The 22462-nt window shown below is 40.3% G+C and overlaps 1 protein-coding gene across 7 annotated transcripts in view; it reads left to right on the top strand.

Moving 5' to 3' along the window:
* Myo10A (Myosin 10A) overlaps positions 1 to 22462 on the top strand; it is a 149990-nt gene that overhangs the window by 116789 nt on the left and 10739 nt on the right. For 6 of the 7 annotated variants that reach the window (XM_067360509.1, XM_067360508.1, XM_067360506.1 and 3 more), the window contains 25 exons: positions 4213 to 4323; positions 5939 to 6027; positions 6104 to 6167; positions 6242 to 6351; positions 6486 to 6770; positions 6851 to 7028; positions 7125 to 7403; positions 7544 to 7873; positions 8041 to 8328; positions 8409 to 8566; positions 8731 to 9108; positions 9672 to 10015; positions 10351 to 10819; positions 10886 to 11088; positions 11186 to 11457; positions 11582 to 11755; positions 12007 to 12457; positions 12689 to 13482; positions 14208 to 14312; positions 14573 to 15042; positions 15237 to 15500; positions 15579 to 15790; positions 15868 to 16063; positions 16373 to 17345; positions 17934 to 18176. In XM_067360509.1, coding sequence (XP_067216610.1) covers positions 4213 to 4323; positions 5939 to 6027; positions 6104 to 6167; positions 6242 to 6351; positions 6486 to 6770; positions 6851 to 7028; positions 7125 to 7403; positions 7544 to 7873; positions 8041 to 8328; positions 8409 to 8566; positions 8731 to 9108; positions 9672 to 10015; positions 10351 to 10819; positions 10886 to 11088; positions 11186 to 11457; positions 11582 to 11755; positions 12007 to 12457; positions 12689 to 13482; positions 14208 to 14312; positions 14573 to 15042; positions 15237 to 15500; positions 15579 to 15790; positions 15868 to 16063; positions 16373 to 17345; positions 17934 to 18176 — 7440 coding nt within the window. The remainder of the gene's footprint in view (positions 1 to 4212; positions 4324 to 5938; positions 6028 to 6103; positions 6168 to 6241; positions 6352 to 6485; positions 6771 to 6850; positions 7029 to 7124; positions 7404 to 7543; positions 7874 to 8040; positions 8329 to 8408; positions 8567 to 8730; positions 9109 to 9671; positions 10016 to 10350; positions 10820 to 10885; positions 11089 to 11185; positions 11458 to 11581; positions 11756 to 12006; positions 12458 to 12688; positions 13483 to 14207; positions 14313 to 14572; positions 15043 to 15236; positions 15501 to 15578; positions 15791 to 15867; positions 16064 to 16372; positions 17346 to 17933; positions 18177 to 22462) is intronic. The other variant, XM_067360511.1, reaches the window with a different exon arrangement.

Raw genomic sequence — 22462 nt, 5'->3', positions numbered from 1 at the left:
TCGATTCACTGGCGTCGGTAGTGTACGATTTCATCGTATCTCGACAGCAAAATAGCGTGAATGCAAATAGAGGGCTTCCGTGAAGATTGGACGAGAAGACAGGAAGGAATGAGGCAGCGAAGAGGCTCGATTGGGGAAGACGCGATCGGACGGCGATTATAGTGGCACGTTTGATCAGAAATGTGGGCCGCTTTCAGGCACGGCCTAATTAGCGTGTCTCAATTAAAAACGCATACGCCACTGCATAGTCGAGGCAATTGTTGCGGAGAGGAAGGCCTGCAACTTCCAGTGCCGCGTCGAACATCCTAGCGTCCGCATCGCGCGATTATCTTCGGCTGCGAAGAAAGAAAGGCTACTTGCGAAGAAATCTCCCGTGAGAGGGTCAGTTTTCGGAGTCGGAGAACGAGCACACGGCGACATTAGTGGGACCGAGGATGATACTACGGGACACCGTTAACAAATTCCACGTGCGCGACACAGACTTTTGCTGACCCGACTCGTCCAATGAGCTCGATAGAAACTCGCGTGGCCTCCTGACTCCTTTAAGCCAAATTTAATATGCACGATCACGCGGGCTTTGTTTAATCACTGAGGTCGCGATCGCAATCGTGACAGGATTCCTCGAAAAGTTGCCCACGATCGCTCGCTGCAAATAAATCCAAAATATAACGCGAGGGAAACAGTGAGATGGCAAACGAAACGCGGAAATTCATGTCGGAAGGAGGTTAATGCAAAAGAATCTAAAGTTTCCACGCACGAGCTGTAACTCGTTCTGAAATATTCGACGACTTCGTCGTATGTTTCCGTGTGAAATGGGAAAACTATGCGGACGTAGTTTTACTGGTCGCAAATATGACTTTGCAGTCGAACGATGAAGCGGTTCTTGACGCTACTTAGACGTCGTGTGTCTAACTGAAAACTTGTTTGTGTAGCTGCAACGACCCGCTTTTCCCATTTATTTATTTTCAATTTTGTGTAATAAACGGTGTTGAAATTGTGTACAAAATCAATTTAATAAATAACAATCAATGTATTCTACGTAATACACATATAATAATAACAAACATGAATAGAAGAAAAGTGTGAAAACCTATCTACTGTTCTTAATTAATTTGCAAACTTGAAATTTTTTAGTCTTAAAATAATTCAAACTGACAAAATAAATGCGTCATTGATAATTATCATATATAAATTACGAAAAAAAAAATTTAATAATTGACAGGATGATTAGTGTTTGCGTTGAATTTCATATATATAATATATGTCTCCTGAATAATTCATCGTCAAGTCAGCCTGTGAGGCATCGAATCTCTTGACGAGTGAAAAATATGTGTCGCGTGTGTTCGATACGTCGGCACATCCGAGAGAGTTGCGCAGCGGACATTGACTTGAAACGTTATGTGCGTTTATCATCTGCGAAGAGGCTCTTATTTAAATTGAGCGAACTTGTAAAATGCGAGGAACAGTTGACATTACTGTAATTGAAGAAAGACGCAATCATACCGAACACGCAATATTAGAAAAATCAAGGGAAGAGAAAACGAAAGAAAATTTCGTATATTCGTGTACTGTGGAAGTATGGATATACAATAGAAGCGGCGTTTATGGATAAACACATCCTCATTAGAGATTCGTGAACATTCTCCGAGGAGTATTTTTCTAGATAGAAATCGATGTTGTGAGTCTATGCTTATACAACTACATTTTAACGCACTGCGTGTGTTATTTATTTAACAAATATACGCAAAGAGAGAAGGACAAGCTTATGAAAATACAATATTATTTCTGCATTGAAAACGCTTACAAAAAATGAATTACACTTTTAGAACTTTATTTCATCCCGGTGGATAATTAATGAAACTAACAAGAAACTGTGGACTCGTATTTCTCACAAATCCATCTTGGTATGCAAAGTGCGCTTCCGATACCATCGGCAACGAAGTGTTTGGCGATTCTGCAAAGAGAGAAATCTCGGCGGAGAGAAGACAGCGAGTGGCGAACGATCCGTCTGGCGTTTTGCTCATGAAGTGCGCGGCCAATCGCCGATATTCTCGCCAGCGATGGCCAGCGTGGATTCGCCGGGATCGGACGCGAAACAGCAACAGCAGCAACAGCGGCGCTGGTCCGTGGGTCGATCGTCGACCCCGCGAAGTCACTTTTCGCGGCACTCCTCGGAAGCTTTCTACGCGAGTGCGGAACCGTTATCCGGCCGTGGTGGACGCGCGTTGCATAATGCGAGCGGCGGCAGCGGTGGCGGCGGCCCAGACCCAGATTCGAATTCCGCTCTGGATTCCTGCGGCGCGCCGGAAGCGAGAACTAGGCAATACCGAATTTCCGCCCGGCCGTCGCAAAACGACGCGAAAGATCGTCGAGCAAGCACGACCAACGACTTCGAGCTTTATTACACGGTGCCGCGCAACCAGACGATCTCCAGGAAGGAGATTCTACGGCGCAGAAGCGTCAAGGATGAGCCCGGAGTGCTTCATTCCGCGGAAAAGGATCAGAGACCGAAAACTCTGCCGTCGATCGGCAGAAGAGCTCGTCAAGACACCGAGCGCTCTTCTTCAGGCTTGAAGAAAGTCTCGAGGCAGGATATCCTGCGACGTCACGCGAATGTGGAAGAGAGTTCGCAGTCCAAGAAAGACGTCGCGAGGACATCTTCGAGTTTTCAGAATTCAGGTCGCACGGTTAAAGATAATCGGGATTTGTCGCGGCCGTCGACTTTGCCCAAGGTGCTGCAGTCCTCGAGGACGCGTCAATTGGAGGAATATGCATTTTCGAGAACGAAGGAGACTGTCGAAGGGAAAGGAAGGGAAGCGCCGATTTACGGAAGAATCCGGCGACGAAAAATGTCGTTGCCGACCGGCGCTACGACGCAGCGCGATTCCACGACTCCTTCAAACACTCTGACGCGATTCTCCAAGACGAAGACGAGCGGAGAATCGCGCGCGGAAACGTCGGCAAAAGTCGTCCGACACCTGCGGGATCCCGTTCCCGATCCGCCCAATCGGTCTAGATACGCAGATGACGTCACCGACGATATTTATGCCAAGGTCGCACGCAAGGTCTCCAAACAAGTTCAGAGTCAAACGGAGAAGCCGATCGACCGAACGATGTCAAGGCGGAGGATAATTAGCAACGCGGATTACATGGATTCCTTGGAGCGCAGGATGCATCAAGATCGCGATCAGGACGTTGTCAAGATTAAGCATCACGCTATATTAGTCTCGAAAGCGGATATCGAGAGAATGCGTAATTTTAAAATAGCAAGAAGTGATCTGGAAAGTACGAGGACATCTTACCGCGTGGATTCCACCTCGTCTATGAGAAAGGATTCGAAAACGGACTCCTGGTCCCGCAATAAATATTCTCGAAGAGACTCCACGTGGACTAACGAGAAGCAAATAAAGTACAGATTGAAATCGCAGACTGGATTAGTGATGGAAGAACAAAAGAAAAATTCAAAACCAACGACATTAAAATCAACGACATTACCGAGCTACGTGAAGCTCAGACGGAAGACGTCGACAGAACTTCCGATGCAGAATGCAGACGAGCAGAGGAAGACCTCGAACAGCGGAACGTTGACGAAGCAGAGCAAAGAGAGATCAAATTACGTGAGAAAGACGGCGACGCGCGTCTCAACGCACGTCAGAGCGTTCAGTGATGCTAACAGCACTCATTCTAATTCTCCGGACATGCCGTTGTCAATATTTGGCTTCTGTACTGGAAAGAGGAAGACGCAGGTGTCTTCCATGGCACGCAACTTCCCGTCATGGAACTTGAAAACGGTTCGAGATTATTTATCGAATGATTTTTAAATAATGAAAATAATATTACGGAAATTTCCAAAATATATACAAGCGATTAAAATAATTTTGTTTTAAGAAATTAGGACAAATTTAAATAATTTTCCTAAAAAAATTGGTTATTAAATTAATTTTTCGAATTAAATAATATTCTTCTGCGTGAAGAATTGCTAAAAAATTTTCTAGATAGGAATTCGTACATAAGAGGATATTAAAGCTGAATATTATAAACAGTAGAGCTCGATTCGATTAACTACAGATGTAAAACTCATAATTTCAAGTAAATTATTCCGTTTAAATAATAAATTTAAATAGTAATCTTAATAAATGTCAATTGCGCACACATGCACACAAGCATTCAGCACTTAATTATTTATTTAAAATGCAACATGTTTACTTCCAGGGTGAATTAGTGTGGTTCGACCCCGGCGTCGGCCATGTGCTGCCAGGTGAAGTCCTGGAATACCACAGAGCAGCCAATGTACTTTCGGTGCAAGCAGTGATTGCCGGCAAGGTGAGCTAGTCCGGAAAGAAAGCGCTTAATAACCGTTCATAGATTAATCGCGCATAATTATGGATAGTAGTTGAACCGGCAACTGGAAAAAAGATCAGCTACATGTTACTCTTTATGATTTTATCTCTTCAATCTCGTTCAACGTGTTTGATAACATTATATATTTTATTATAACTGTATGTAGTTTGTTGAATATTAAAATTATATTTTTTTTATTATTCGATACTATATAGTGTTGAATAATATAACGTTAAAAGTGATGTATGTTTTAATTGACAATCAGCTCGGATATAATTATCATGTGCAATTAATTCTGTCAAAACAAGCAGAGAACGGAACACGTATCTGTGTAATTTGATCGTCGGTTCTCAACTTTCTAGCCGTGCGTATTTGAATGTTCCATTAGACGAGAACGAGAGACGCAACTCTCACGCGCGGCTGCTTGAATCTGGTTTCCACCTTTTTCACTTTTTTGCCCTTCGCGCTTCGTGCGAATTTCAAGTTCGTGCCTCCGAGCCTTGAATTGTATCGCTGGTCATCGATCTCCGCAGCGTGGGTGTCGCTACATATTTAAAGAGCGCTACGGACGGCAAAGTGAAATGAGTGGTAGACGATTATTCACACGCATCGTTGACGTAGTTTCCATTAACACACGAGGCGCAACCGCATCATTATGCAACCGACACCCATCGCGGGCTATTTAACAACGAACAGTTTTCCTGCCCGCCTGCTTTGTGTTCTCCGCGAGTACTGTCGTGCACTAGTTGCAGCACTGCACTTCACCGGTGTCCCATTATAGATGATGTTGCATTGGCGTACGGTGCGCTAGTCGTCTTCGGAAGGAAACGCCGAAGTGACTTAACATTTAGCTTTAGCGTAGATTCGCAAATTTGACGAACCAACTTACGTTCAAGCGTCTAGCAGATAGATTAGAAAGAATAGAAGTCTGCATAGATTTTAAAATTGACAATCTTTTCATCTTTTCCTGAGCAATTTTTAATATGATTCTTTAATGAAATATGTATCTTTATTTTTCATCGCTCAACTCATATTTGCTTGTCGCAATTAAAATGCTTTAAACTTTATGTATCCTCAAAATTTATATAAATTTTATTTACGCAATTTTATGAATTTATCTAGAATATTTTTGATAAACAAAAAAAGAGAATTACGTTGAGGTGAACTGCTAAATTTTGCTGTTCAAAATCTAATGATAAAATTTCATCAATTTGCCATAAGCCACGCATTGCCGCCGGCGCCAATGGAATTGCAACTGCAAACGCAGACGGGCCGGTATCCGGTTAGGTCTCACGTGAGTGGCTCTCTCGCGTCTTATATGAATTCGCACGAATCCTCTTTTTGTTAGACATTCTTACAGACTAAGAAAATGCGACAAGAATGATCGCGAAATTCGTTTCAAATAGAAAGTTACGTTTTTCCCGTATCTCTCTTTAACTTCAGCGATTAGAAAATTGCAAATGAAAAGTGTCATCGAGTGTAATCGCACGTTCGTGAGTTATCGTGAAAATAACAAACGTATATTATCTAGCTGTAATCGCACTGAATCTTTCGTGCAGAAAAATAGCGAATAATTGCATACAATTATGTGTTTAAGCCGCAAATCTTTACTCTCACCAATTTAAGCGGCGTGAAGCCCAGGCAGGACTTAGGACAAAATGGTGTGGAGGATATGATTCAGTTGACGTGAGTCTCTATCTCGCATATCGATTCGTGTATTTGTGATAAAACGATATCAAAGCAATCTGAATCAATTTTTCAGGGATCTGAACGAGGCGTCATTATTATGGAACTTGAAGATCCGTTACGACAAAGAATTAATTTACGTACGTTGTGCCTGATTTATTTGTTTACATCATTTGTAATAGATTTTAATAATTATTCAATAATCAATTTTTAGACGTACACGGGAAGTATCCTTGTGGCGGTAAATCCGTACAAAATGTTCGACATCTATGGACTGGATCAGGTGAAGCTTTACGAAGGACGAATCCTTGGAACACTTCCGCCGTTAGTATTTTTTGCGTTTGTAACAAGATGACATTTAAATAGAAATATATAAAAAATTTTTTTTAATTACAAATAATTTATTTATCTATTCGCAAATCGATGAAGCTTAACACATTTGCTATTATTTTCCGCAGGCATTTATTCGCTGTGGGTTCTTCCGCGTACAGTCAAGTGACTGCGGCCAATAACGCCAGTGCTAATCAGGTGGTCGTCATTTCCGGCGAATCCGGCTCGGGGAAAACGGAGTCTACAAAATTAGTGATGCAATATCTCGCAGCCGTGAATCGCGCACCGAACAACCTCGTCACCGAGCAAATTCTGGAGGCAACGCCACTTCTGGAGAGCTTCGGAAATGCCAAAACGCCGCGAAATGACAATAGCAGCCGCTTCGGAAAGTATTTGGAGGTCCATTTCAGAGAGTGAGTAATGTTAATAAAAGAAAATTCGTCGGTTTTGCTATTTATGCAAACATTTTCACAGAATTTTTTTTATTTCTCAGCGGTGCAATCATAGGCGGTAGAATAACGCAATATCTTCTAGAAAAGAGTAGAATAGTAACTCAGGCTTCGGAGGAGAGGAACTATCACGTGTTCTACGAACTTCTAGCTGGACTCGACCAGCAACTCAGGGATAAATACGGTCTTCTAACACCGGACAAGTATTTTTATTTAAATCAGGTGTGTATGCGAAATCCCTGAATTTTATTTGGAAGAAGGAAATAATCAATAGTATCATAAAATTGTTGATAATTAAAATTTTGTCCATTTTTTCAGGGTGGAAACTGTGAGATCGATGGCAAGAGCGATGTTCAGGATTTCAAAGCGCTGCTGTCAGCCATGCAAGTTTTGGGCTTTTCGTCTGAGGAGCAGGATACGATTTTCAAGATTCTAGCCAGTGTATTGCAGCTGGGAAATGTTTACTTTCACCGGAAGCAAATGAGACACGGCCAGGAAGGAGTGGAAGTCGGTTCTGACGCAGAAATACGCTGGGCAGCGCACCTTCTTCAAGTAAATTCCGAAGGCATCATCCGAGCACTCACCACGAAGACAACAGTAAGTTTTTATTGCACAACACAGTACAACTATCTAAGAAACAGCAAAGTCATTTGCGCCGTTACGCGCGTAATGTATAAAAAAAAAACACGTCAGAAAATTCGAATATTATAATTTAATAAATTTATAAATTTTTATAGGAAGCAAGAAACGAGAGAGTCTTCACGGCCTTAAATATCGACCAAGCTCTCGACGCCAGAGACGCATTTGCGAAAGCTCTGTACAGTTCGCTCTTTTCATGGCTAGTCGCGCGCGTCAATCATATTGTTTACAAGGGTACTAAACAGACTGCTGCCATTTCGATCCTCGATATTTTTGGCTTCGAGAATTTCACGGAAAATAGTTTCGAGCAATTATGTATCAACTATGCGAACGAGAATTTGCAATTTTATTTTAACAAACACATCTTCAAGCTAGAACAGCAAGAGTACGCGAAGGAGAAAATTGATTGGACCACAATCAACTATACGGTAAGATTGATTTTAATAACATAATTTTTTGTAGGGTAAAATCTTCTCAAAGTACGAGCTCGATCGGAAAATCTTCCAATTTTTATGAAAGTTAAATAGACAATTATTCAGTAGTAAAATAATTTTAAAATATGCGTTGTACATCAGAAATCATCTATCTGTCTCAGGACAATTTACCAGTAATTCATTTGATTGCGAAAAAACCGGTGGGCATTCTTCACCTGCTGGACGACGAAAGCAACTTCCCTAAAGCGACGGACCTTTCCTTTTTGGAAAAATGTCATTACAATCATGCGTTGAGCGAGCTGTATTCAAGACCGAGAATGAACTCCGCCGAGTTCGCGATCAGACATTACGCTGGCCAAGTTTGGTACAATGTGGACGGTTTCCTGGATAAGAACAGAGACACTTTGAGGCCGGATGTGGTCGAATTATTGATTAGTAGCAAAATTTCGGTAAGCTTCCTTCTTGTTTTTTTTTTACTGTTACGTTGGAACATTAATGTCATAATAATATGCGATTGTGATAATTACAGATGGTCAGCAAGATGTTCCAGCACGTCAGAACCACCCACGAAGCTAATAAAACCATGAATAAGCCGAATGGCAGATTTGTCACTATGAAGCCGAGAACTCCGACAGTTTCGGCTCGATTTCACGACAGTCTTCAGCAGCTTTTAGAGTCTATGTCTCAGTAAGTAGTTTAATACGTTTTAAGATGTAAATAAGAAACAAATCTAGTTCATAAAATTGTTATTTACGATGTCAGATGCTGTAGTTTGGATAGTAATACGAAATATTAGTTTAGATTTAAAATATGTATTATTAAAACTTTTATTCTTTCCATCGCGTTTACAGATGCAATCCGTGGTTTGTCCGGTGCATCAAGCCAAATACTGAGAAAGCACCGATGAAGTTCGATATGCCTTGCGTACTTGAGCAATTAAGGTACACAGGAATGTTGGAGACGATCCGCATCAGAAAAACTGGCTATCCGGTCCGTCTTTTGTTCGGACACTTTGTGGATCGATATCGGTATCTTGTATCGACGCATCTACCAAGAGGAGCGCCCAACAAGGAGCTCTGCAGGATAATTTTAGACAAAGCCGCACCAAAAGAGGCGCAGTCACAATATCAGCTCGGACTGACGAGAGTATTCCTGCGCGAATCGTTGGAAAGGGCTTTGGAATATAACAGAGCTTTGATTTTGGAGAGAGCGGCCATTACAGTTCAGAGGTAAATATTTTATAAAAGATGTATATATATCAAGAAATGTTTAGAATTTATAATCTAATAGAAAAAACATTATTAGAACAAAGTTCTTATAAAATAATGAGATGATTTTTGCAAGATCGTATGTTTTGATTAAATGATTTATTAAAAATTATTAAAATTTGATTGTCTTTTTCTAAACTGAATAAAAATTAGTAAAGTTTGTTTGGAATGTCTTACTCTCAATGTATTTACTGGATATTACATTTTCAAACTTTCACTTATTTTAGTTAATTTTGCGAAAGGCAAAAATTTCAATTTCTTAAATGTAAAAATACCTTGAGCAATTTTTCATCCGAATGGAAAGATAGATCTTTAAGTTGCGCAAAAGATGGCTCGAGCTTGTACAATAAAATAAATATTAATATAATTAATCAAGATATATTTGCATATAAAGCATATTTATAAATATTATTTGAGGACTATAAATTTTTCGAACAGCTCGACACTTTATTTTTATAGATAATGAAATTGATGTGAATTAAATGTACGAATCTTTTTTTCCAAGCGTTGCTCTATTCTTGCAGATACACGAGAGGCTTTTTAGCGCGCAGAAGATTCCTCAACATTTCCCGAAGCACAGTATTGATACAAGCGGTGTACCGCGGTTATCGAGAACGCAAGCAATTCCGCGCTATGAAGAAGGGTGTCATGATGGCGCAGAAGCTCTACAGAGGCAGAAAGCAACGAGAGAGATTTGAAGTGTTGAAAGAAGAGATGGCGAAGAGAGCGGAGATCGAAAGAGCCAGTAAGGAGCGAGCGAAGGCGAAGCAGCAACGGGATGAGCAGGAAAGGACTTCGCGAGCTGTTGCCGGTGTAAATCATTTGGAGATTCCCGCGGAATTAGCTTTCATTTATAGCAAACTTGATGGTACGTTTTTGATAAACTACCTTTCTTAGATGACAGAAACATTTAAATAACGTCTGGAAGTACTTATATTTTTAATGCGGGTTTTAGACGTCTAAGCGATTCTTTGAGATCAGCAATCGCCGATACGCCGGCTTACGATTTTCCGTTCTAATATTTTTTTTTTATTAACGAGAGCTCTCTCTTTGAGAAGATCACTGTTTTTCCAAAAAAAAGTTTAAATTATAACAAGCAACCGAAAATGATTCTCGATGACAAATCGCGTTCTCGCAATTTGCATTATTTAATGATCAGATTTTTGAAACAGGGATATTTATATTATTTGTGATTATTTACAGACTGGCAGCCTACGCACACCGAGCGAAATCTGCTCAAAGTCGTCGGCCAAGTCGTCCCAATGAACTTTACCTACAATTTGTCGCACGACATCGATCAGTATCAATTTTCGAAGTTCACTAATATTTATTTCAAGAGTCACATCTTTGGAATGAAGCGCGAGCCGATCAAAACGCCGTTCCTAGCAAAGGCTCGCGATCAAGATTACACGGATTCTCTAATGATCTTTAAAATGATATTGCGCTTCATGAACGAGAGCAATCTTAATGGAAAACGCGAGCAAGCGTTGGGAGACTACATCGTTAATAAGGGTATTGTGAACGAAAAGCTGAGAGACGAGATACTGTGCCAATTAGCGAATCAAACCTGGAAGAACGAGAATGACGCCAACAAGGAGAGAGGGTGGCTGCTGCTGTCCAATTGTTTGTCAGCGTTCCAACCCAGCGGTACCCTCTTCAAGTATTTTTTGAAGTAAGTGTCTTTATTAGCCAAACGCATCGTCGTAGCGGTTGCTTTTAATTAAATTTATTCGATCAGATACGTCTCGGATCACGCCTATGACGGTTACAAAGCTTACTGCCAACGCAAATTGTTGCAAGGTGAAAGAACAATGTACCGTATAATGAATAATAATCACCAAACGGTGCACCAAGTGCCCAGGAATTATCCTCCGTGCGTCCTGGAATGGCGGGCCAACAGGAACCGCGTAAATATGGCGCTCAGTGTTGGCTTTTACGATGGTAAATCGCTTTCGGATTTTTATTGCTATAATTTTGGAATTTTTATACTGATAATTTTTATTACAAATTTTTGCAATCAATTTTTTTCATTTCACAGGTGAAACAACTACGTGCGCGATAGATTCCTGGACGACGTGCGAAGAGTTGGGTAATCTCGCGATTCGAAATCACGGAGTAGAGAACGCCGGCTGGACTATCACACTCTGGAACCAATTAGACGGTCCGGACGCTATCGTGACGGAGACCAACGGCTTCGATTATGTCCTGGACTTGATTTCGGAAATGGAATTGGCTCCGGCTTTCCCGGCCGCCAAACACATGTTTTTGGAACAACGAAAGAACAGTTTGCCACCCATAAAAAAACGAGAAGTGAGAAATTTCAATAATAATAGATTTCAAGCAATAATAGAGGAGTCTTAATGCAATAGAAACAAAATAATTAGTGTCAGGGTATCAAGTTCTCATGTTTAAACTAATAAAATACTTTTTTCAGCACGCTCAAGTCATTCGAGAGTTGGAGCAAGAGATGGAAATCCCTATCCTGAAAACCTTCCAGCCTCTCGAAAGAAAATCAGTGCCAAAGGTAGTTGACAAGCCTGTGGAACCGGAAATCCAGGCACCCAGACGACCTGTGGTCCCTCCTCCACAGCCACCTGTTGCAAAGCCTGTATGTGTTAATTTAATTAATCTTTTTATCTTTCATAAAGCTTTATCAACAATAGAATATATAAAAAAATTTTTTAAGAACGTTAGATTAATTTAAAGCAACTATTAATTTTTTTATTAAAAGAAAAAGTTGTCTTTGTATCAATCTTTATATCAAAATAAACGCATAATTTAAATTATTTATTTATTTTACATTTAATAAACTATTTCTCTTTATCGACGTATTTAACGGACGTAACACATTATACGCAGATGCGAAAGCAATCGCACGAGGCTATTTTGGAAACTACGACGGAAATGGGGCTGTCGAGAAACTCCGCCTTGAACGATCGCTACTTCGAAAAAGAGAAGCAGCGTAGTCGAAGTTTGGACAATTTATTACAACCGGAAATGATTCCTTCGCCGGTGAAGCTCGCCAATCTCGGGCTTTCCTCGTCCAAATTGAACGAGCGGTACCACAGTTTGGAAAGAATCGGCGAGACTCCAGCGGTGAGCAACGTTGAGTATATGACGCGCAGTGAGATCGCGCAGGAGCGGAAGTATAGCAGAGCTACGAGAACCACAGAGCCCAACATCGAGGAGGAGGATCTCACGATCGACTTTGAATACCCGGACATCCAATCCGTCAGTCAAACCGGAAGATCAGAGGATGATAAGAGCTACATAAGATCGCAGACCAGATTCATCAAATCACAATATCCTGGTAGGCACAGACAGACATCATTCTTAATAAATGAACAAATTCCAATCAATTCTACGCACGTTATAATTTCTAATGCTAATGAGCGTTCAAGTTTATTCTGTTTTCGTCATTTAAGTTTGCTCTTGCGTAAGATGTATTCCAGAATTTCCAGCGCGAGAGAAAGCTGACAATTATGCAACGTGATTTTTCCGTATCAGCCTCGCGCAGATCGATAATTTTTCTCGCTTTCAGGCAAACGCGCGCTGCCGGGAAGCCAGTCCAGTCGTGCTTACATCGAGAAGAGTGAGTACGGTGTGAAATCGTCGGCCATGTCTGACACCAGCGAGGCGCCTTCTTTGGCATCGCACGTTCGGCGCGTAAGAGTGCCCAGCCAAGCTTCCGACGTCGATCAGTTTCTGGATGAGCTTTTCATGCCCGTGTTAGACGGTAATCTCGACGAACTATCAGATGCACGCAGCTTAGCCGCTTCGATAAAAGGCTCGCGTGACATCAGGCCATTTGAAGATGAAAAAGTACTCGAGAATCTGCGGAGAAACGATAGTAAAATTATCGCGTCGACCACCGTCGATGATTTCATTAAGAAAATGACGATGGGAAACGAGCGTGCGGATATCAGCGCGGGTGAATTGTCGAAGAGGATCAAAGGAGGCGGCAATATGGACATTCCTAATCAGAATGCAGCCTTCAATTTCAGCCCGATCGCACAGAGCATGATGTCGCCACCCATGATGATGCCCGTGTTCAGTCCCACTCAACAAGTTTCATCCTCTCAAAATGCTAACATGAACATGGGTGCAAGTTTTATGCCCATTCCGATTTATAACATGCAGGGACTCAGCCTACCGCAGTATCCTAGTTCGCCGTCCAATCAAAACAACGATATGGTGGTGTACCAGCAGAATCTTCAGCGAGCTTTCCTGCAGAGCGCGATGGCGCAGAATATTCAGATACAACAGCAGCTACTAGCGCAGAATCAGGCTTTGCAGCAACTGTTGGTCCAAAGTCCGAACTCAACACAGCAACCGGTGAGAGATTAATGAAAAACGCAATAAATCTGTACAAAGTTTTTTCGAGGTTTATATGATTTATCAGTAACAAATTGATCTTCTTATCGTGATTCAAACGAATTAGATAAATTTTCAAATAAGGAAAGTTATAATTTTCTGTTACGTCCAGCCTTAAAAAATAATAAAATCTTGAATACTTTTTAATACAGCAAGTAAGTATTGTGTCGATTAAAATGCAAATTTTTGTCGTAAAACGCGTATAAAGATTAAAATTAATAATAAAATAAAAAATTCTGTCGAATCGTTAGTAGAAAAGACAATGGTTAGACTAAAAAATATATTTAAATTTCATTCATTTCTCAAAAGAATTTTTAACACATATTTATCTTTCAAATTCGGTTAAAATCGAAATTGTTGCCGCAATAATTAATACTTTCAGAGACTATAATTCTCTAAATTGTAGACACGTTTGGAATTAATGTTACTGAATAATATTGAATTCTTCAACACTTGAATCACGATCAGAGATGAACATTGCATGTCGAGCACGGTCATAAAAGGTGCACCGGTTTCAAGGTATCATGTTTTACGGTCACGTAACTATTATCACCTCGACGGTCCACGATTGTAATCAAACTGACAATATATCCGTTGAATGAAAACTAATTCTTAACGAAATGTATCGTCGTTTTGGACGATTCTGGGTCTTTGAGCCGCGTCACGGCATGGGTGTGTGTTTCCAGAGCACGGTGTTACCCGCTGGCCCCTCAAGCATGAATCTTGTCCCCCCAGCTCCCCCAATCAGTGCCCATACGGGGCTGAATGATTCTATCGGACGCTACTCCAAGGTATCTACTGATTTTCACTAACCTACGCTCTATACCGCGACTTCCCGAATGATTGCAGAATTATCATGTACATATCACGTAGCGGAATAGCGAGAGGGAGATTTTCGGAATTAGGAGCAACCAGATCAAATAATATTCTTAATCGCCGGATCTCATCACAGCGCAGAAAATTTTCTAATCTCGAATCAATCCACGAGTCTCATCGCTAGAAATAATTTTTCGAAGCCGATCGAAAATCTATCTAACCTTTCTTCAATTAGGTCTCATTTAGAGAACCCGACGATCTTGAACTGTGGTCAACGGAAAAACGGGGACCGTCTGCGCAATCCACGCCAATTAATCAACGGCAGGAAACAATGACGGTGAAGGCTCAAATTCATAGGTCTCAGAGCCCGCCTAGAAAGAATTCTGAAGTCGCCCGAAAAACAAGCGCCGATTATGCGCGAAAAATCAGCGTGGATCGAAAAGTGACCGATAGAAAGGCACAGGCAGAAGTAAAGAGAACCAACCTGAACAAGAATAATATACAGAGCAATTTTACCAACGTGCTCAGTGAGCTGAAGAACAGAAAGAGCAGCGTAGACAGCAATCCTTCAAATTCCAGCAATAACAAGGGCGTGCCGCCACCCCCACCGATGCCTCCACCTTTGGAATCTCATGATCCTTCCGAGTCCAGACCGTTCCTCGATCCATACGGAAGAGCGAAGACAGTACGCATCGGGAAATGGAGGTGAATTTAAAATTAATAATTGTTATTAATAATCGAAGAAAAGAACTATTATCTGACGAATTATAAAATAATAAAATAATAAGTTTCTAAATCTCGCTCGCTAAAACATATTGCATTTATTAGACTTTTAGGTTGATTTAATTTTTTGTACAAATTTGACTTTAATTTTACAATAACTATCTGATGCTGTTTAGGTGGCCACCGCCCAGCGACTCGAACGAGAATCAAGGACAAGACAGTTTCATAGAATTCAAGATGCGCCAACAACAGCAACAACGCAAGATAACGCCGCATTATCAGGAGTACGATCATGGCGAAGGCGAGCCTACGACGGAAGGCGGCGTCGAATGGGAAGAATTCGAGATCGAAAATATTGTCAGCAACGAATCCGCGCATCCGACTGCGACGAAACACGAAGGTTACAAGGAAGAAGGAGAAAAGAAAAAGAAAAAGTCGAAGTAATTAATCTTAAATTTCTTTTCGTGCTGTGAAGCCTGAGAGAATGCAATAATGCAAATTTCCAAATTGTTTCGCAGATCACCTCTGGAAGTAGGCGCGCAAAGACCGTCGCCGGGAAGCATAGGCAAGCTGAAACTCAGCTCAGAAATGAGGCAGAGATTGGAAAAAGTGACAGCGAATCATAGCGTGAGATCCACGAAGACAACTGAGAAACCCGCTCTTCCGCGAGAAGACGGAAAAATCAAAAGATTAGAGGACAACAGGAAACTCCTGTTAGAACAACAATTAGGTAATTAGACTTTTCCGTGCTTAATTAATTGTGTTATGAAGATATATATAAAAAAAAAAAAAAAATCAAATTTTAAGGCGGCAGATGGGACGATTATGCTTCCACCGCTGATGACACCCAAAGCGTCACTTCTAAAGGCACAACTGACATGATGACGCAAGCTCACGTAGTGAGGACGCAGATTGAGAGAATGGAACGACCTGTACCGCCGCCGCCGCCCATCACGCCACCGCAACCACCGAGTCCAAGAGGCGGCAGTGTGTACAGCAATAGGTAAAGATGTCATCCAGATCAAATCTTATTGGAAATCTCGTAAAACTTTATGAAAGAATTTTTTTGTTTAAATTCACTTCAATTTTTATAATTCAAAAGTCGAGCTGTGCCGTTGTTATTGAAAATCTATTTTTTTTATTTTTCAGAATTCGAAATTGTTTATTTTATTATCGAGTTATTGGAAATGTAACATTTATCGCAAACTGCGAAGAGTTAAATTCGTAACAAATTTCAGAAAATTAAACAAGACATCAAGATTATGTCTCATTTAATGCCGTTCCTATTAAACAATGGCTAATCCGTTTGCAGTCAGTCCGGCGTACCTCAGCCGCGATCGCCGCCAGCGCCGATCGAGCCGAAAACCCGTGACTCCTTCCGCACGTCCCCGGATTCCGAGACCTTCGATCATTTTTCGAAAAATCAAATGTTCAGTCAAAGCCGAGACATCTTTGCCTCGCAGCAGCACTTGCGCGATAATCACGACTACCGCAATGACTTCGACAAGATTCGCGCGCAGGATGTCAAGTCTAAGGATTTCTACGGTAAAGACAGCACCGACTTAGCGAGTTCGGCGCGCGATCGCAGTTCCGACTTCGACTCGCGGCGAGACCTGAACTCCGAACTGTTCGACTCGAAATATGCGTTCGACGGGTCAAACGGTAAGCGCGATCCGTTCAGCATGACTCGGGACGTGTCGCCGAAATCGCGGGACAGTTTCGGGATGCCATCGCCGCGAGACTTCGGCGTCATTCCGAACACGAGGGAGTCCTTCACTGTCGCACGTCAGAGCTTCAACAAGCTGGACGACAGACGTTCGAGCGTAGCTTCGACTCATCGCACCGACAAAATGGAGAGGATTGAAATAGAGGAATGGCCGGAGTTTCTCAAGCCGGTGTTACCGCCGGCGGACAAGCCGGAGATTGAGAAAGTCCAGGAGGTGGTGAACACCAAGCTTTACCCACAAACCTCCAACGCGCACTTTACGTATAACAGAGTCACGTGGACCTTGAGAATCAAGAAAGAGATCTTCGCACCCAACGAGACGCTAAACAGCCCTCTAGCCTTGCATTTGGTGTTTTGCCAAGTTGCATACGACGTGCTGGCGACGTCCAGCATAAGAATCGCGAAGGAGGATCGACAGAACATGCTGAAAATGCTGGATAACTACGGCGTCACACTGGATAATCTCCAGAGTACGCAGCACAAGATCACGATCAAAAAGAATATCGTGGACATGGCAAAGCAGTGGCCGTTATACTTCGCTAGGATATTCCCGGTATCGGTAAGTTTACTTTTGTTTTTAATGATGACAAGCAAAAAAAATTATCACATGAGAAAAAGTGCGAGGAATTTGATAATGTATTTTAAAATTTAAGCTAACCTCAACACACATTTAGATTAATAGCATTTTAATAATTGGTTTCTTTTGTATTCATCTTCTTCGCAACTCTCTATAGACGTTGAGTCATCACTTTGACTTAATCTTGACGCTGTTAACTGGTTTTGTTCGTCAATTCATTACGTAAACAGAATTCTATCATAATTTCGAGTGATAATTTGTTATATGTTTAATATGTAATCGCAAATGAAACTTAATAAAGAGAATGACTTGCTTTTTGAAATAAAATAAATTAAATGATAGCATAGTAATTAGAAATTCTATTGCACGTGTATACGCGTATGCCCGTATGCGTGCTTTCTGATAATCGCAATGAAAAACTTGAATAAAAATTGATTGAAGTGTGATAATCCAAAGATCATATCAGAGTCATCACCTGCGGCAGCCTGAGGATTGCTCAATGCTTATTAACGCGCAGCAGTCCGACCACTGCTTTTACCATTCGAATCTCAATGATCTTAATATTTACAGATTGGCCCACAGCATCCGGAAACACAACACGTGGCGGTGTCGCATCACGGGCTTCGATTGATCAAGCGCATTCCTAACGGCGATCTGATAATCCTGGAAACTCTGCCGCTGGAGGACATCGTCTCCGTGAATTCTGCCAGGGCGGGCGTGTGCGTGCTGCAGATCGCGTCGGGGGTGAGATTACCTTTCCATACGAATCGCGCCCCCCAATTGGCGGAGATGATCGGCAAGTACATCAGACTGGTAAGTGCAGCCTTGTCCTTTCTGCATACGCGGTCGAATACTGCATGCGCTCGTCCACAACCAATTAGCGATGGTCGACGCGGAAATTATAACGGCACGCCGTGCCTCGCAACCTGTAACGAGGCAACCGCGGGCAACGCCTAGTGTAAATTGCATTTCCAGTGAGTGGTCATATATGCTGGCCAATGCCTCCTCCTTCGCCGCTTTTTTTTTTCCTCTCTCTCTTCTTCTTCGCCGCTGGAGAACGTCGGAATCAGCGATCCATTACCGGACACCGCGCTCAATACTTCTATTCTTTTATGCTTCTTCATCTTCGACTGCGGTTGCGCGATATCGACTTCCTACCTAGAATGTCGTCATTGAAAACTCTTCTTCGAACGCTCTTCTCGCCGATACTCAGTTTTATTATCGTGGCTCTTAGAAATTTACAAAAAAAATTCATTATACATTTTAATTCTTTTCGCCGCTATATTGGTGTATGCAGATTTCAAGGCAAGTGTATCTTCTTTGACTCTAAGAACCTTGATACTCCTTGATACATCTCAACGTATGATTATGGCTGCGAAATGCCGGATGATTTTTTGCGCGAGCAAGAGGGAGAAAGAGAGCGAGATAGAAGAAGACGGAACTCGTCTTTGCTCTTTGTGTCTTGTGCAAACGGAGAGATCGGATTTCTCATAACACGCGCTATGCATGTTCATCAGATACACCTGCATGCATCGTCGCCACACGCGATTCGCGAGAAGAGCGGATCGTTTAGCGTGACGAACGTTCTACCGAACAGGTGTATCGATGGCTAAATGAAAAAAAATTTTGCTGATGTACACATATTAGCGAATAATTAAAGATCGTCTTTAAATCTGTAATTCTTCGGTTTTTTTCGGATTTTAAACTTTTCAGGAAAAAAGAGAACCGAATGTAGGACGAATGATGCCAGATTAAAGCACAATTCAGAATATAACAATGTTAAATTAAATTTTCAACGCATATTAATTTAATATTATTTATTAGCTACGGCACATACGTCGCTCTAAGTGATTAATAGACACGAAGGATTAAATATAAAATTAAAAAAAAAATATGTAGCAGATTATACTCGTATTAATCGAGATAATACACATGTAGCATGGAATTTTTCAATTAACAGTCGCGAAGAAAATTAATTAGGCGTGATGTGGCCAATTCGAAAGTGCTTAATCCCGAAGTAGAAAGTATTAATAACGCACCATTTGTATTTCAATAATCAAGATTGTATGATATACCGTATTGTCCGGTGGTGATAATTCAACAATCATGATTCCTTTTGTCGGTATCCTTTTACTCTTCTGAACCTTCGAAGCTATTTCACTTTCACGTCGCCGTTGACAATAAAAGTTATACTTGTTCACGCTACGTTGCACTCGATTTTTTTACTTAATCAAAACAATTGATGTATGAACGGTAGTTAATAAGACGCGCAATTTCAAATTCCATTGCGGATTATATAACGGTAAAAGAAGCGAGCCACGTGAGTTCGCGACTGCGTGCAATGCTTCTCGCGATGTTGAAAGACGGACAAATGTTCTTTCACGGTATCTATAGTCGTCGAAATGATGTCAACTGATTGGAACGGAGGAATGCAACGCGCCGTGTCGCGCTAAAAATAAGCGATTCAATATTCATAACGTTATATTCAAAACGTTACGTCACAAAGTGGTATCACGCGGCGATGCGAGGAGGCCAAATGGCAGTCATAAAAGACCAGTTTAATTACTCATATAATGCTATCAATTTCTTCGCCACTTGCATTTTCTAAGAAAAGTTTTTATATTGAAAAAATAATAATTTCATAATAATTTAATATTTTACACAAAACATATTCAAGTATTTAATTACTATTAGTATTTCATATTATTAATTTTAATTAGTAGATTAGTACATTTTTGTGTAAAATTAAAATTATGAAAATTGGGATTTTATTTCGTATTTAGTAGTTCAGTGCTTATGTTGGAAAAATAATATTTTTATTTATAATAAAATAAGTTGAATTGTTTAATAATTCTTTAATCGGTAATTAATTGTAGTCATTCGATATTTTTGCAATTTGTCGCTTGTAGAAAAGATAGTTGGATATAAAAGGAACAGGTGTATTGAGATTTCCTTTGATTCCGAGTTCAAGTAACTTTACCAGAAGCAGTAGCTTGCCCCTCACGCTAACACGGACACCGGAAGTGGCTTGAATTGCTAATGCGAGACGATGCTCATTATCCGTTTCTGCCACGTTGGCCAAAATTTCCTTTTTTTACGCCCTTCTTTCTATCGTTAGAGTCCTTCAGAAATGTACAGAAAGTCCGAAAAAATCTTTATAAATTTTTTATCCGCACAAAATTCTCCTTTTAAAATTTTTAAAGAGAATTTTAGAATCGCTTTGTTTTTACAGAACGATCTGAAATACATAGAATATAAAAAATAGTATATTCTATAGAAATTGCATCTTAATAAAAAGTATAATTGCGAAATTGTGTCAAGAAACTCTTAATTGCAGCTGTAAAATAGCGATTTTGCAATATATTTTCTTGGCTTTGTACGTGTTGTTCTGCGGGGTAAGCGTTTTTATTCTGAATTGATAGTTCTATAATATTGATTTTATTGACATGTTATCTTTGGATAGGAAAATGATGTTTTCAAATTAGGATGATTTTTTGATATAAAAGAAATTTAATATACATAGATATTATGTGTGTGTGTATAAGAATAATATTTACATAATTCTGCGAGAAGATAGCATTTAATTAAATATCCGATTCGAATTTCAAAATATTCTCTTATTTTTTTCAGGAAATATCAAAATATATATATTAAAGAATTATTAAGTTAAGAATACTCATGCAAAACTGCTATAAAACGTAACGATTTAAAATTCAGTATTATCTCATCTTTTCCAAGTCGACTCTTCGAATACGATGAAGTCAAAGCACGCCTATCATTAAGATAATAACATCGTGTGTTGCAAGCGCGCAAAGTGAACGACAACAAGAATTTCAATTTCACTAGTACATTCCGTACATTCCCACGTGACATCTCGGTAGCTGGAATTGCGGAACGAATGAGCATAGAAATAGAAAATGTTAGATCAGAAAGTTTTTCCGCATTTGCTATCGCTTGACCGGTCTCTCTAATGTTGGAAAATAATTTCGCGAGCCATACAAATCGCGGAAAATATTTTGTTCTTTGAACCGGTACAGAAAATGTCGCTCTGTAGAAGGAGACCACGGAAGGAACATGTGAGTGAGAAAGTGACGTTTCTCCAGAAACGGAAATCGGCTCGAGTTTCTCAATATAATGAATGGAAATTTTCGAAAAATAAAATTCTTAATCCCATAAAGTACAAACCTCACAAGTTCATAGACTCGTGAAAAGAGGAAAAATTATCTAGATAATAACATAAAAAAATAAACATTTTTTAATTTAAAAATGACATAATATGCATACTTTAAGTTTTAAAATTCTTTTCCTATTTACGTGATCGAAATTTTTAAAAACAAATTTTAGCAAATGTTAACATAAATTACGAATAAATGCTTTCTGAAACTTAATTTCGTGTATACAAGTATAAAAAATAAATGTTTATATAATTATATGTAATTATCAAGTAATAATAAGAAAGAAATGTTTGGAAGATTGAAAAGTTGAATATACATATGCAACGAATTAATGTAAAAGCAACCGAGTTTTAAGGGCTGCACGGATAATCGATGATTTCCGTTTGCGGCAGGTGCATCGCCTATACAACCGTGTGAACTCTGAAAGTAATTTTCACGAGACTTCGAAAATTCCGGTTTTAATAGACGAGAAAACTGAAACCGCAGCGTACAAGGGAGGCGTGGGACTAAGGATTTTACAGACAGCTTCTATTGAGCCGCAAATCACAATAATCTCGCGTAATGAGCTATCGCTTCCGACTCTTTTCTCCCTCTTCCGGTTCCGATTTCTATTTCACTGCTGTGCCACGTAGCGCGTATTGCAGTGCGTGGAATAATATAGATGCCACTCAAAGGATCTCCTTCTGTGAAGATTCTTAGCAGACTTAGAATAAATTAAATTAAAAAACTTTTTATTTAAACTTATATGAATTTAGCATGTACCGTCAGAGTCCCAAAAACTCTTAATATTAATAAGTCCTCGAAAGAAGCGGATGAAAGCAGGTGCTGAATGAATCTGGGACGACTTGCATACATTTGCAACAGTTTTCACTTTATCAATATTTCTTTTTATTTCTCTTTACTGATGAAGAACGACAAAATTGC

The sequence above is a fragment of the Linepithema humile genome, chromosome 8 (assembly GCF_040581485.1).
Source record: "Linepithema humile isolate Giens D197 chromosome 8, Lhum_UNIL_v1.0, whole genome shotgun sequence".
NCBI lineage: Eukaryota > Metazoa > Arthropoda > Insecta > Hymenoptera > Formicidae > Linepithema > Linepithema humile.
Note: the sequence above shows the minus strand (reverse complement) of the source record. Positions and strands in the feature narration are given on the sequence as shown.